Raw genomic sequence first — 15,693 nt, 5'->3', positions numbered from 1 at the left:
TGATGAAAATCTCTGGAGGCTTTGTTAAGCAGAGGAGTGACATGGTCTGATTTACAGTTTAGGCTGTTAAAAGAAAAACTTTAGACAAGTTAAATCTAATAGAGTTTATTTGCGTGCGTGTGTGCACATGCACACACACACACAGACACACACACACAGACACACACACACACACACACTCACACACACACACACACACACGGTTTATGCGGCATTCATCAGGCAGCAGCACTTAGAACAGGGAGAGGTTCACAGAGCTCTACCCAACACTGTGGGCAGGCAGTATTTGCAGACAAAAAAAGAAAGTGTCCCACAGAAACAGCTTGATTGGTTATAGTTGGGCTTGTTTGGGCAGGACATTATGAAGTATTTGCCTAATATGGACATAGTCTGATGAGTTGGCAGTCCCTGATTGGCTGAAGCTCGGCTACTTGTCACAAGAATATACTCTCAGTTGCAGTTCATTTACATACTAAGTTAGGTTGCAGTTCCCTACATAGCAACTCAGAGTAGGAAGGAAGCTTTACGCCAAATTTAATTTAAATTAAGTTGGAGCATGACCACAGTTGGTCATGGCCAGAAGCTGAACACAGATATGGAAGCTAACACAATATCCAGTAGCGAGAGATTGTGGTAGAGTACATGGGGTGAAATGGTTGATTCCTGTGTTTTTGTTGGTGACACCATCATGATTTAATGAAGAACCAAATGGGAGACAGGAAAGGACAACACAAGGAGCTGCCAGCTTTGGAAACCAGTTCAACTCTCAATATTACCTTTGCAAAAGTTAGAGCTTTGTGAATTTCTAGATTCATCATTCTTATCCCAGACTATTTAACCAGAATCTCCAGAATCATGGCCCTGGAAACAATACATTTAAAATGCTTCCCAAGAATTCTTCTGCAGCCAATTTGGACTATGGAGTCAGCCGGCTCAGGGCTCACTTGTGTTGTTTACACGGAAGACCCCATGCCCAGAGTATAAACTGGGAGTACAGCGCTGTGCAAAGTGTGTAGGTTGGTGAGCTACTGGATTAATCTCTTATCCCTGACGGTGGATGCAGTAGTATTCTAAGATGCCTCAAGTGGGTTGGGAACTGCGGAAGGATTCCTGGAGGAGCCTGATTCTAAGGAAGCGTTTCTCAGGCCTTTGGTAGGAGTACAGAAACGAAGTTGAATGAAAAAGACAGTGGAGTGGGACTGAGAAGTGACAACGGTCCACGACAGACCTCTCTTTTTCAAGGCCTCTGTCACCAGATCGCGGCCCAGGAGAAGCCACAACGAGGCGCAGGCGCGACTTCACAAAGGCCACGCCCTACGTAGAGAAGGACCAACCCGTTTCCCGCCCGGAGGAAAGCTTGGGTTTCCGGAAGGACCTGATTCTGGGAGGGACCAAACCGGATAGAGGTCGCGCGCACTCTTCCGTCGGCCTTCCGGTTCACTAATACGCGATTTTTCAGATGAGCGTGAACACGCTGTCCCTCTGCGCAGGCGTGGGCGGCGCGCCGCGGAATGGCGGGGCTGCACGTCTCTCGAGTCCGGGCCTTATATAAGCGTGTCTTGCAGCTGCATCGTGTTCTGCCCCCGGACCTCAAAGCCCTGGGCGACCAGTATGTGAAGGACGAATTTAGGAGACATAAGGCCGTTGGTTCTGACGAGGCCCAGCGTTTCTTGCAGGAATGGGAGGCAAGTGGCGCCCTCGTTTCTTTGCCTAACACCTTTGGGGTCCCTCGGTGTCCCGGTTTCTTGTTCCATGTCCCCATGCAGGATTAAACAGTGCAGCAACCTGTTTTGTGTGAATTAAACAGCGTAATGCTGTTCAGACGACACTTTCCAAAGTTTCTCGCACGGGTTTCTCAGTGGAGCAGATCCTGTTACTTCAGCGTCTCCAATTCGGTTTAACTTTTGAGCTACTGCAGATGCCAGGTGCTGGAAGGGTGAGGATAGGTCACAGAAATGAGCAGGTCGTCGTTAAGTGCCCAAAGACCTCAGGAGCTTTCTGTCCCTTTAAGTGCGTTTGCACGTAGTAAGCGCCCATTAATAAATTAATGGCTCTCTTATTAGTTTTCAAATTTAAAGGCTTATTTCCCTGTTATTATTTCTTTAATCTCAGCTCTCTTGGTGGGTTTAAATAATTTTCTCACTTGACCGTTACAGAAATCACATAACATGAAAAAGTCTGTAGGTTATAATAAACTGGAGATTACAAACGGTGAAGGAGAAAAATACTGGTGGCAGTTAAGTCAGGCGAAAGTTGTTTCTTCCGGGGTCTCAAGTCAGTGTTACATCGCTACGCACCGTTGCTCTAAATATTAAAGAGACACATGCGCTAGCAGTAAGTCATTTGACTATTTTTTTTTTTTTTTGAGTGAAGAAAAAAAGGCATTCAGAATATTTCGTGGGACTCGGGGCCCTGCAGGATTGCCCCTAGTTTTCACTTGCAAATATCAAGAAATGAATGGAATTAGAGATTAGAATGACAGCTCAGATATTTGAAAGCATGAGTTGGAGCCAGTATGAAAATAGAGGTAAGCGATTCCTCAGCCTGAACAGTTGAAGAGATGAGTGAACTTTTTTTTTTTTAAAAAAAAAAACATAAAAGAATGGTTAGGGTGAACACAAAATTTTCACTTACTTCCAGAAGTCTTATTTGTAGAATTATTGAAGCTTTTAAGAGTGACATTTAGAACAATGGGGAAATTTAGAACTTTCTTGAAAATCATGGTGTATTTGGTGTCATTCGCTTGCCTGAAGCCAGGGAAGTTGAAACTTTTTAGATACAGAGCACTTTTAATAAGGTAATTTGGTCTTGGAGCCTGAAGAACTGGAGTCAGATTGAGTCTCTGATATTTATTAATAATAAGTGTCAGATAATTTTCCTAGTCTTATTTTCTCATCTGTAAAATAGTGTTTATATATGCATCTCAAAATTTATGTATGTAAATGTATTTACAAGCACTTGTATTTTGTTAATTGTTACGAAGCTATAAGATACTGTATTAAAGTATTTTACATCTTTTAAGGTACGTCATTTTGTGACTACACGAAGGAGAGTAGCCCTCTGTTGGGAGGAAATAAGGTTATTTTGAGAAGTCTTAAAGTGTAAGAACTTGGAAGCCTTTTAGGGAAAAAGTAGGAAAGAATATCAACTCAGAAAAGATTGATAATAAGAGAGAAATAATAGATAGTAGGAGAGAGAAAGGGTATATAAAAGAACTGCGTAAATAAAAAATGTATTAGTTGACCTAGTAGGCTTGGTAACAGGTGTGGAGCATTTTAAAACTCAGAGAAGAGTAGAAAGACTACAGAGTTCCTCTACATCCTGTTTCCCTTATGTTAGCATTTTACATAATCAGGGTACAGTGATCAAAAGCAAGAAATTAACATTGCTACAATACTATTAACTACAGGTTTTATTTACATTTTGCCAGTACTTTCACTAATGTCCTTATTCTGTTCCAGGATCCCACGGGATTCTACAATGCGTTTAGTCATTCTTTTTCCTTAATCTCCTTTTTGTGACTGTCCCTCAGTCTTCTTATCTTTCATGACTTTGATACTTTTTTGAAAAGTACTGGTCTGTTACTTTGTGGAATGTTTCTCAATTTGAGTTTGTCTGATATTTTCTCATGGTTAAATTGATGTTATACATTACTGAGAATAGCACAGGGGCGAACTGTTCTCAACACTTAACGTCAGAGAGTAAATGATATTAACATTTATTCTTACTGGTAATGATAAGGGTGATCACTTGGTTAAAGTGATAATCTGCCTGGTGTCTCCACTGTAAACTTACTATTTTCCCCTTTGAAATTAATACCTAGTTGGAGGTAGGTACTCTCTCAGGATTTGCAGATGAATACTAATCTTAGCATTCATTGAAGGATTTTGGCATTGTGTTCCAATGGTGTTTTTTTTGTTTCCCTTATTCTTTCTGAATTTGTTAGTTGACATGTCTGTATAGAACAGTTTTCCTATCTTCCCCATTGTTGACCTAGTGAAGTTAATGAATTGGCAGCTGGGTAAAGATAAATTTAAACCTAGTTATCTCTTTGGATAACATAATTCTCACAGTTGCAAGGCAGCTTAATCTAAGCCTGGGAGCAAGAATTGGTAGATTGGATCCTACTAAGAAAGATACTTGAGGAACTGGTCATTTTGGAAGAGTAGGGCTAGAGAAGATGCTAATGACTTGGAGGGGAGAAAAACCTGGCTAGAGAAGTTTTATCACCGGAGAGTAATATACTTAAGACTTCCAAGTCTTTCCCCCCAACATGTTCTTCAAAACATGTAATTTATGATTGTTTTACTAGGTATTGCTAGATATGATATGGATTTTTATGCCTTTGTTGTTTTTCAGTTAGTGCTGATTACAAACTTGGTACCTGTTGTTTGAATCTTATTTAACGGTTACGTTTACATCAAGCTAAGTAACTGTTGTGGACTTCTAACTTAATATGTGGAGTCTGGTCTACACAATCCCAATCCCTCACACCATCTAAACTTAATTATGGACTTGAATGGATTCTGAATTTGTTTTACGTCAGTGGGCAACGTTGGGTATAGTTACTACTTGATAGAATGGGATCAAGAATGCTAGAGGCCCTGTATTTGGAAGCGAGTTCTCTAATTCCCTTTATTTGTGATCCTGGAAAACTGGCAATATCATAATAGAATTCAGCTGGGGGAAGTTTTTGTTCAAGGGCCACTTGGGGCAGGGTGGAAGGAAAGTGTTTCATTTAAAGTATAGAAATGTAAAAAGTATGTTTACAGAGTAAATAGTGAATTTATTAATTTCTTACCAGAAGAAAAAATGTAAGTTCAGGAAGAGTTTTTGGGAGTCTATTAAGGGAGAATGTACAATAACTGGTTTGTAAACTGTGCATTGTAATCTCTCAACTCTTAGGAGGTAACTTTTAGAAGTGAAATTGAGACTCCATAGATTAGGGGTCTTACGGCATTTTAAATGTTCTGACTGTGCTCATTTTTGGGGAATAGTTGATTTAAGTAAGGCTTTCTATTTTTCTCTCTTTGCCTACCACTTATTTTGTAGGAAATCAGAATAAGCACTGAAGATTAAATAGATAAAACATGTTGGTGAGAGAATATGAGACAAAGAGCACAGAAGAGTGTGCTCTCAGGAGCTACCTGAATAGACTTCATGTGTTTAATTTTTCTTTCTCTGTCCCATTTATTTTTCTCAGTTGCCCCTTGCCTTGTTTCTCATGTTTTTCTTGAGGAGCTGCTTTGTTCTGTGTCTGTTGGAGAACGTTTTTTAAGTGTTAGTTTTGTTTCTAGAAAACAAAGGCATAAACATTTTGCAGATAGTTTTGATCACTTACTATTGTCAGACAATGTGCTAGGCATTTAGGATGCAAAAATGAACAATAAATATATTTTATTTTCACGGTTTTCAAAGTTTAGTATAAAAGAACAATTGTAATATAATATGAAAGAATGTCTACTAAGTGCTGTGGGATCAAGGAGGAATGGAGGAAGCTGAAAGCTACACAAGATGGTTAAGTTTTGAGTAGGTCAAATTTACCATGTCAAAAAGAGAACTTTCTAGAAAGAGGGAATAACATATGCAGAGGCATTGAGGTAAGAAATAGTATGACTTTTTTTCCAGGAACTGCAGTGTTGTGTTTGGAATTTAGCGTTTTATACAGAAGATGAGGAGGAAATAAAGCTAAAGAGGTGGCAGGAGACAGGATATTTTGCTAGGGATTTTAAGTTTTTATTTTGAATCATTGAAAACTTTTTAAATGGTAGAAATGATTTAAATAATATTCTAGAAAGATCATGTTAGCAGCAATATAGAGGAATAATTGAAGAGCTAGATTGAAAGTAAGGAGAACTGTTAGTAGATTGATGTAATAATCCCAAGCCAAGTAGGTATATGCCTAAACCAAGACAGAGGCCTTGAAAATGGAGAATACGGATTTATAAGGTGTTTTTTTTTCTTTTAAAGTAGAATGGAACTTGACTTGTTGACCAATACAGTATTAGTGAAGGAGAAAAAAACAGAATGGATAACTTCTGGATTTGGAGCATGATACCAATAACCAGAATAGTTATGTAGGAGGAACAGATTGGGAATGAGTTCACTTTGGTATGCTTTGTGCTAAAAATTCTGATGGAACAGTTAAGTGAAGATGTTCAGAGAGATAAGTGTTGGGCTGTTGCTCAGGAGACAGATTGTGGCTGGAGATAGAGATTTGGAATTATATTACCTGTAGTTGGTGGACCAAAGATGTGGGTGGAAGTGCCCCTTTTGGGTATAGTATAGGGGAACTTGGTCAAAGAACATTAACATTTAAGAGTTAAGAGATTGAAAGTAGTAGTATAGTGCTGGGATTGTTTTATTTTTTTCCATTTGTATTTAGTTGTTCCTAGCTACTGCTGCAAAGGAATGTATTTTTTAAATTTTTTAAAATTTTAAGTTTTGGGATACATGTGCTGAACCTGCAAGTTTGTTACATAGGTATACATGTGCCATGGTGGTTTGCTGCACCTATCAACCTGTCATCTAGGTTTTAAGCCCGGTGTGCATTTGGTATTTGTCCTGATGCTCTCTATCCTCTTTCCTCCCATGCCCTCAACAGGCCTCAGTGTGTGATGTTCCCCTCCCTGTGTCCATATGTTCTCATTGTTCAACTCCCACTTATGAGTGAGAACATTCAGTGTTTGGTTTTCTGTTCCTGTATTAATGTGTTGAGGATAATGGTTTCCAGCTTCATCCACGTCCCTGCAAAGGACATGAATTCATCCTTTTTTATGGCTGCATAGTATTCCATGGTATATATGTGCCACGTTTTCTTTATCCTGTCTATCATTGATGGCCATTTGGGTTAGTTCCATGTTTTTGCTATTGTAAATAGTGCTGTAGTAAACATGTGTGCGCATGTGTCTTTATAATAGAATGATTTATTATACTTTGGTTACATACTCAGTAGTGGCATTGCTGGGTCAAATGATATTTCTGGTTCCAGATCCTTGAGGAATTGCCGCACTGTCTACCACTATGGTTGAACTAATTTACACTCCCACCAACAGTGTAAAAGCAGCCCTATTTCTCTGCATCCTCTTCAGCATCTGTTGTTTCCTGACTTTTTAATGATCGCCATTCTGAGTGAGATGGTATCTCATTGTGGTTTTGATTTGCATTTCTCTGATGACCAGTGATGATGAACTTTTTGTCATATGTTTGTTGGCCACATAAATGTCTTCTTTTGAGAAGTGTCTGTTCATATCCTTTGCCCACTATTTGATGAGGTAGTTTGTTTGTTTTCTTGTAAATTTGTTTTAAGTTCCTTGTGGATTCTGGTTATCAGCCCTTTGTCAGATGGATAGATTGCAAAAATTTTCTCTGATTCTGGAGGTTGCCTGCTCACTGTGATGATAATTTCTTTTGCTGTGCAGAAGCTCTTTAGTTTAATTAGATCCCATTTGTCAATTTTGGCTTTTGTTGCCATTGCTTTTGGTGTTTTAGTCATGAAGTCTTTGCCCATGTTTATGTCCTGAATGGTATTGCCTAGGTTTTCTTCTAGAGTTTTTATGGTTTAAGGTTTTATGTTTAAGTTTTAATCCATCTTGAGTTAATTTTTGTATAAGGTGTAAGGAAGGGGTCCAGTTTCAGTTTTCTGCATATGGCTAGCCAGTTTTCCCTACACCGTTTATTGAATAGGGAATCCTTTCCCCATTGCTTGTTTTTGTCAGGTTTGTTGCAGATCAAATGGCTATAGATGTGTGGTATTCTGAGATCTCTATACTGTTCCATTGGTCTATATGTTTGTTTTGGTACCAGTACCATGCTGTTCTGATTACTGTTACCTTGTAGTATAGTATGAAGTCAGGTAGCCTGATGCTTCCAGCTTTGTTGTTTTTGGTTAGGATTGTCTTTGCTATATGGGCTTGTTATACTGGACTGAGCATAGAAAGTTAACACCAAGACAAAAGTATGCCAGATTACAGGGTCTTTATTATGCCAGCGACCACAGAGGACTCATGTCTCTCCAACCTGTGGCGTCGAAAGTAGGGTGCCAAGATTTTTATACCTGAAAAACCACATTGGGAGTGGCGGTGAGGAGTGGGGATGGGGATGAAAAGGCTTCAGACATTCTGAGGGCTAGTGGATTCTGTAAATCACCTCCTGGGCAGAGATGAGGGTGGGGGTCTCTGGACATTCCAAGGGCTAGAGGACATGTCACTTCGATCGTTACCTAAGTGGCTTACAGATGTTAGTTTACACATTGTCTGGATACTGGTGGAAGTCACAGATATTGGTTACCTATTACAAGTCACAGGAGCTAGGATGGAATTAGCTTGGGCTGCTTATTTTAGTTATTACTGGTAAGCAAAAGCTAGCAATTCTGGCAGTTACTAATAAGAAAAGGTAAGCAGCTTTACATAGTTTGCAGAACAAACTAGCAGTTCTCTCTACAGAAGCCAAGACCAGCAGTTACTGTGAGGAGAATGGGGCAGCCGTTGCAACTTATTTTAAAAACAGTTTTGCCATTTTATAAAATGGCATTGCTCAGGTTCTGGCTCTAGGCCAGCACAGGCTGTTTTTTCATTCCATATGAAATTTAAAGTAGTTTTTTCTAGTTCTTTGAAGAAAGTCAGTGGTAGCTTGGTGGGGATAGCATTGAATCTATAAATTACTTTGGGCAGCATGGCTATTTTCACAATATTGATTCTTCCTATACATAAGCATGGAAGCTTTTTTCATTTGTTTGTGTCCTCTCATTTCCTTGAGCAGTGGTTTGTAGTTCTCCTTGAAGAGATCCTTTGTGTCCCTTGTAAGTTGTATTCCTAGATATTCTCTTTGTAGCAATTGTGAATGGGAATTCCCTCATTTGCCACTCTGCTTGTCTATTATTGGTGTATGGGAATGCTTGTGATTTTTGCACATTGATTTTGTATCCTGAGACTTTGCTGAAGTTGTTTATCAGCTTAAGGAGAAGTATACAATCATGTCATCTGCAAACAATTTGACTTCCTCTCTTCCTATTTGAATATTCTTTATTTCTTTCTCTTGCCTGATTGCTCTGGCCAGAACTTCCAATACTGTATTGAATAGGAGTGGTGAGAGAGAGTATTGTTGTCTTGAGCCGGTTTTCAAAGGTAATGCTTTATCATTTTTATTGTGTCTATTTGAGTCTTCTCTTTTCTTCTTTATTAATCTGGCTACCAGTCTGTCTACTTTGTTAATCTTTTGAAAAAACAGCTCCTGGATTCATTGTTTTTTTTTTTTTTTTTTTTTTTTTTTTTGAAGGGTTTTTCATGTCTCTGTCTCCTTCAGTTCTGCTTTGATCTTAGGTATTTCTTGTCTTCTGCTAGCGTTTGTTTTTCTTCTCTAGTTTTTAAAATTGTGATGTTAGGATGTCGATTTTAGATTTTTCCCATTTTCTTATGTGGGCATTCAGTGCTATAAATTTCCCTCTAAACACTGCTTTAGCTATGTCCCAGAGATTCTCTTTGTTGTCTTTGGTCGTCTCTTTGTTCTCTTTGGTTTCAAAGAAACCACTTTCAGGGACCCCAATCAATTGTAGCTTTGGTCTTTTCACATACTCCCATATTTCTTGGAAACTTTGTTTGTTCTTTTTTAATCTTTTTTCTCTAATCTTGTTTTCATGCTTTATTTCATTAAGTTGATCTTCAGTCTCTGATAGCCTTTCTTTTGTTGATTGATTTGGCTATTGATACTTGTGTATGCTTCACAAAGTCTCCTGCTGTATGTTTCAGCTCCATCAGGTCATTTATGTTCTTCTCTAAACTGGTTATTCTAGTTAGCAATTTGTCTAACCTTTTTTCAAGGTTCTTAAGTTCCTTGCATTGGGTTAGAACATACTCTTTTAGCGTGGAGGAGTTTGTTATTACCCACCTTCTGAAGCTTACTTCTGTTAATTCGTCAAACTCATTCTCTGTCCAGTTTTGTATCCTTGCTGGAGAGTAATTGTGGAGGAGAAGAGGCATTCTGGCTTTTGGAATTTTCAGCCTTTTTGTGCTGGTTTTTGCTCATCTTTGTGGATTTACTTTGGATGGGATTTTGTGGGTGGTCTTTTTTGTTGATGTTGATGTTACTGCTGTTTTTTAGTTTTTCTTCTAACAGTCAGGCCCCTCTTCTGCAGGTCTGCTGTGGTTTGCTGGAGGTCTACTCCAGACCCTGTTTGCCTGGGTATCACCAGTGGAGGCTGCAGAACAGCAAAGATTGCTTCCTGCTCCTTCCTCTGGAAGCTTCGTCCCAAAAGGGCACCAGCCTGATGTCAGCTGGAGCTCTCCTGTATTGAAGAGGAAAATTAAATTATAACATTGGCAGTCTGTAATTGCTGCATAAGCTAACCCTCAGCTCTGCTTAAAATTAACTAACTCCCCATAAGACCTACCTTATCTATTCTCCACACATTCTCAGCAAAGCTCCCAGGCATCTCAAGACTCCTGTTTTTCTTGCAGATCAGCTGCAAGGTCACAGGGCAAGATAACACCCAAAGGATGTACAATGTGTTTCTCAAAATGCTATTTTTCAAAGGTAATGTACACCATAAGATATGTTACAAATTAATTAAGTGTTCTTTGTCCTGGCTTCTGTAAACCTGTTAGCTGCTATATCATCCTGGATGTATAAAAAGTACCCCATTTTCTTTCTCCTTTGCTCATCCTTGGTATGCTAATCCGCTGAGCCAGTGGCCAACTTAGAAAAATCCTCCTGTTTCACCCACTGGTCTCTCTGGTCTCCTGAATATTCTGCAACAGTATGAGGTGTCTGTCAACGCCTGTTCGAGGTCTCTTCCAGTCAGGAGGCATAAGGGTCAGGGACCCACTTGAGGAGGCAGTCTGTCCCTTAGCAGAGGTCAAGCACTGTGCTGGGAGAACCCGCCTTGTCAGGATTCACTGCTCTCTTTGGAGCCGGCCAGCAGGAACGGTTAAGTCTGCTGAAGCTGCGCCCTCAGCTGCCCCTTCCCCCAGGCACTCTATCCCAGGGAGATGGGAGTTTTACCTGTAAGCCCCTGAGTGGGGCTGCTGCCTTTCTTTCAGAGATGCCCTGCCCAGTGAGGAGGAATCTGTGGAGGCAGTCTGGCCACAGCTGCTTTGCTGTGCTGTGTTGAGTTCCTCCAAGTCCTTAGAGGAACTTTCCCCCTGACAGACACCCCTCCCCACCCAGGCTGGATGGTCCCAGGTCAACTTCAAACTGCAGTACTGACAGTGAGAATTTCAAGCCAGTGGTTCTTAGCTTGCTGGCCTTCATGGGAGTGGGACCTGCTGAGCGAGAACACTTGGTTCCCTGGCTTCAGCCCCCTTTCCAGGGGAGTGAACCATTTGTTCTGTTTCACAGGGGTTTCAGGCACCACTGGGGTATGAAAACAAAACAGAACAAAACAAAACGAAAACAACTGCAGCTAGCTTGATGTCTGCCTGAAGAGCTGCCCAGTTTTGTGCTTGAAACCCAGGGCCCTGGTGGTATAGGCACATAGGGAATCTCCTGCTGGTCTTCAGATTGCAAAATCTGTGGGAAAAGAGTAGTATTTGGGCCAGATAGCACAGTCCCTCATGGCTTCCCTTGGCTGGGAAAGGGAGGCCCCCAACTCCTTGCACTTCTCTGGTGAGGTGATGCCCCAGCCTGCTTCTGCTTGCCCTCTGTGGGCTGTACCCAATGCCTGACGAGTCCCAGTGAGATGAACAGGGTACCTCAAGTGGAAATGAAGAAATCACCTGTCTTCTGTGTTGGTCTCGCTGGGTGCTGCAGACTGAAACTGTTCCTGTTTGGCCATCTTGCAATGTCCAAGATAATCCATTTTCTTTTTCATCTCTTCAAGTAAAGGCAACAATCTTGCTATCATGGACTGACCATTTGGAACTGCTCCTACTTCTTGAATGTGTTCAGTTTTTTATACTTGTATGATAATTTACATATCATAACATTTTCTCTCTCATTTTATTTTGTTGCATTCCGAGAGGAGGAAATGTTTCAGATTTCAGGTAGCCATCCCTTTGTAACTATCATGGGATTTTTTTTTCTTATATATGATTTTGAAGTGGCTCATCAGATATGTATGATTAAGTGGCATGTCACCTATATTTAGAGTTTTCTTGACTTAGTATAATTAGGATTGGATGGGTGTTTTGCTAGTTTTTATAAATGTACGCTTCTCTTACCTAATTTGAGGACCTCATTTTGTTGCTTTTTAACATCTTGATTTATAGTTTTATTTGAGCTTGCAGGAGAAAAGGAATGAATTGCTTCTCTGTTTAGTGAATGGATTGTATGTGTCAGGGATACATCTCCGAAATATGAGTGGGTCAGTTAGGTCTCAGTCAAATTGTTAATTCTGCATTTTACTCATTGTCGGTGTTTTTGCTATGGTTTATTGAATGGTGATGTGTCACACATATATGTTTTCTACATCAAGTTTTAACTTTTAAAAAATTTTAGGCATATTGTGATACTTAACTAATGGCTTAAAAAGGAGTACAAGAGAAGATATAAAATAGTTTATCCTTGCAACATAAAATGTTTTCTAGTTTTTAATGTCTGAAACACTTAGTGAAGCTTTTAAGATACTACTCCTTAGCAATATTTAATTGTTATTAGTGTTATAAGATGTATTATAGTAATGCTCATGATAAAATAACTAAAAGTATTTAAAACCATAATTCAGTCAATATTGCATGTATTACTGACTTTATGGTATGTTACTGGAAGACTGGTGTATGTTTGTTTATTTTTAATTATTTTTATTGCATTTTAGGTTTTGGGATACATGTAAAGAACATGCAAGATTGTTGCATAGGTACACACATGGCAATGTGATTTGCTGCCTTTCTCCCCATCACCTATATCTGGCATTTCTCCCCATGCTATCACTCCCCACTCCCCACCCTCCGCTGTCCCTCCCCTATTTCCCCCCGACAGACCCCAGTGTGTGATGCTCCCCTTCCTGTGTTCATGTGCTCTCATCGTTCAACACCCACCTATGAGTGAGAACATGCAGTGTTTGATTTTCTGTTCTTGTGTCAGTTTGGTGAGAATGATGGTTTCCAGGTTCATCCATGTCCCTGCAAAGGACAAGAACTTATCGTTTTTTATGGCTGCATAGTATTCCGTGGTGTGTATGTGCCATATTTTCCCTGTCCAGTCTATCATCGATGGGCATTTGGGTTGGTTCCAGGTCTTTGCTATTGTAAACAGTGCTGCAATGAACATTCGTGTGCACATGTCCTTATAGTAGAATGATTTATAATTTTTTGGATATATACCCAGTAATGGCATTGCTGGGTCAAATGGAATATCTATTTCTAGGTCCTTGAGGAATCGCCACACTGTATTCCACAATGGTTGAACTAATTTATACTCCCACCAACAGTGTGAAAGTGTTCCTATTTCTCCACATCCTCTCCAGCATCTGTTGTCTCTGGATTATTTAATGATTGCCATGCTAACTGGTGTGAGATGGTATCTCAATGTAGTTTTGATTTGCATTGCTATAATGACCAGTGATGATGAGCATTTTTTCATATGTTTGTTGGCCTTCTGTATGTCTTCTTTTGTAAGATGTCTGTTCATATCCTTCACCCACTTTTGAATGGGCTTGTTTGTTTTTTTCTTGTAAATCTGTTTTAGTTCTTTGTAGATTCTGGATATTAGCCCTTTGACACATGGGTAGATTGCAAAAATTTTTTCCCATTCTGTTGCTTGCGGATTCACTCTAATGACTGTTTCTTTTGCCGTGAAGAAGCTGTGGAGTTTGATTAGGTCCCATTTGTCTGTTTTGGCTTTTGTTGCCAATGCTTTTGGTATTTTGGTCATGAAGTCCTTGCCTACGCCTATGTCCTGAATGGTTTTGCCTAGATTTTCTTCTAGAGTTGTTATGGTGTTAGGTCTTATGTTTAAGTCTTTAATCCATCTGGAGTTAATTTTAGTGTGAGGCCTCAGGAAGGGGTCCAGTTTCTGCTTTCTGCACATGGCTAGCCAGTTTTCCCAACACCATTTATTAAACAGGGAATCTTTTCCCCATTGCTTGTTTTCATCAGGTTTGTCAAAGATCAGATGGTTGTAGATGTGCGGTGTTGCCTCCAAGGCCTCTGTTCTGTTCCATTGGTTTTTGTCTCTGTTTTGGTACCTGTTGTTTTGATTACTGTAGCCTTGTAGTATAGTTTGAAGTCTGGTAGTGTGATGCCTCCAGCTTTGTTCTTTTTGCTTAGAATTAACTTGGCTATGCGGTCTTTCTTTTGGTTCCATAAGAAGTTTAAGGTGTTTTTTTCCAGTTCTGTGAAGAAGGTCATTGGTAGCTTGATGGGGGTAGTGTTGAATTTATAAATTACTTTTGGCAGTATGGCCGTTTTCACGATACTGATTCTTCCTAACAATGAGCATGGAATGTTTCTCCATCTGTTTGTGTCCTCTCTTATTTCATTGAGCAGTGGCTTGTAGTTCTCCTTGAAGAGGTCCTTTACGTTCCTTGTTAGTTGTATTCCTAGGTATCTTTTTCTCTTTGTAGCAATTGTGAATGGCAGTTCATTCTTGATTTGGCTCTCTTTAAGTCTGTTATTGGTGTATAGGAATGCATGTGATTTCTGCACGTTGATTTTGTATGGTGAGACTTTGCTAAAGTTGCTTATCAGTTTCAGGAGATTTTGGGCTGAGACGATGGGGTCTTCTAAATATACAATCATGTCCTCTGCAAATAGAGACAATTTGACTTCCTCCTTTCCTATTTGAATACCCTTTATTTCTTTTTCTTGCCTGATTCCTCTGGCTAGAGCCTCCAGTACTATATTGAATAGGAGTGGTAACAGAGGGCATCCTTGTCTAGTGCCAGATTTCAAAGGGAATGCTTCCAGTTTTTGCCCATTCAGTATGATATTGGCTGTTGGTTTGTCGTAAATAGCTTTTATTTTGAGATACATTCCGTCAATACCTAGCTTATTGAGGGTTTTTAGCATAAAGGGCTGTTGAATTTTGTCAAAGGCCTCCTCTGCATCAATTGAGATAATCATGTGGTTTTTGTCTTTGGTTCTGTTTATGTGGTGAATTACGTTTATAGACTTGCATATGTTGGACCAGCCTTGCATCCCCAGGATGAAGCCTACTTGATCATGGTGGAAAAGCTTTTTGATGTGCTGTTGCAATCAGTTTGCCAGTATTTCATTAAAGATTTTTGCATCTATGTTCATCATGGATATTGGCCTGAAGTTTTCTTTTCTTGCTGATTCTCTCCTAGGTTTTGGTATCAGATTGATGTTGGTCTCATAAAATGATTTGGGAAGGATTCCTTCTTTTTGGATTGTTTGGAATAGTTTCAGAAGGAATGGTACCAGCTCCTCTTTGTATGTCTGGTAGAATTCGGCTGTGAACTCATCTGGGCCTGGGCTTTTTTGGGTGGTAGGCTCTTAATCGCTGCCTCAACTTCTTCCTTTGTTATTGGTCTATTCAGGGTTTTGACTTCTTCCTGGTTTAGGCTTGAGAGGATTCACGTTACCAGGAATTTATCCATTTCTTCCAGGTTTACTAGTTTATATGCATAGAGTTGTTTGTAATAATCTCTGATGATGGCTTGTATATCTGTGGAATCTGTGGTGATAGCACCTTTATCGTTTTTTATTCTATCTATTTGATTATTCTCTCTTTTCTTTTTTTATTAATCTGGCTAGTGGTCTATTTTGTTGATCTTTTCAAAAAACCAGCTCCTGGATT

The 15,693-nt window shown here is 39.7% G+C and overlaps 1 protein-coding gene across 1 annotated transcript in view; it reads left to right on the top strand.

Moving 5' to 3' along the window:
* Positions 1 to 408: 408 nt before the first annotated feature.
* Positions 409 to 15,693, top strand: part of SDHAF3 (succinate dehydrogenase complex assembly factor 3) — a 53,719-nt gene continuing 38,434 nt past the window's right edge. The window contains exon 1 of the mRNA XM_032252879.1: positions 409 to 1,685. Coding sequence (XP_032108770.1) covers positions 1,512 to 1,685 — 174 coding nt within the window. The 5' untranslated portion in view covers positions 409 to 1,511. The remainder of the gene's footprint in view (positions 1,686 to 15,693) is intronic.

This window comes from Sapajus apella, unplaced genomic scaffold (assembly GCF_009761245.1).
Source record: "Sapajus apella isolate SASKATOON/1434 unplaced genomic scaffold, GSC_monkey_1.0 scaffold81, whole genome shotgun sequence".
NCBI lineage: Eukaryota > Metazoa > Chordata > Mammalia > Primates > Cebidae > Sapajus > Sapajus apella.
Note: the sequence above shows the minus strand (reverse complement) of the source record. Positions and strands in the feature narration are given on the sequence as shown.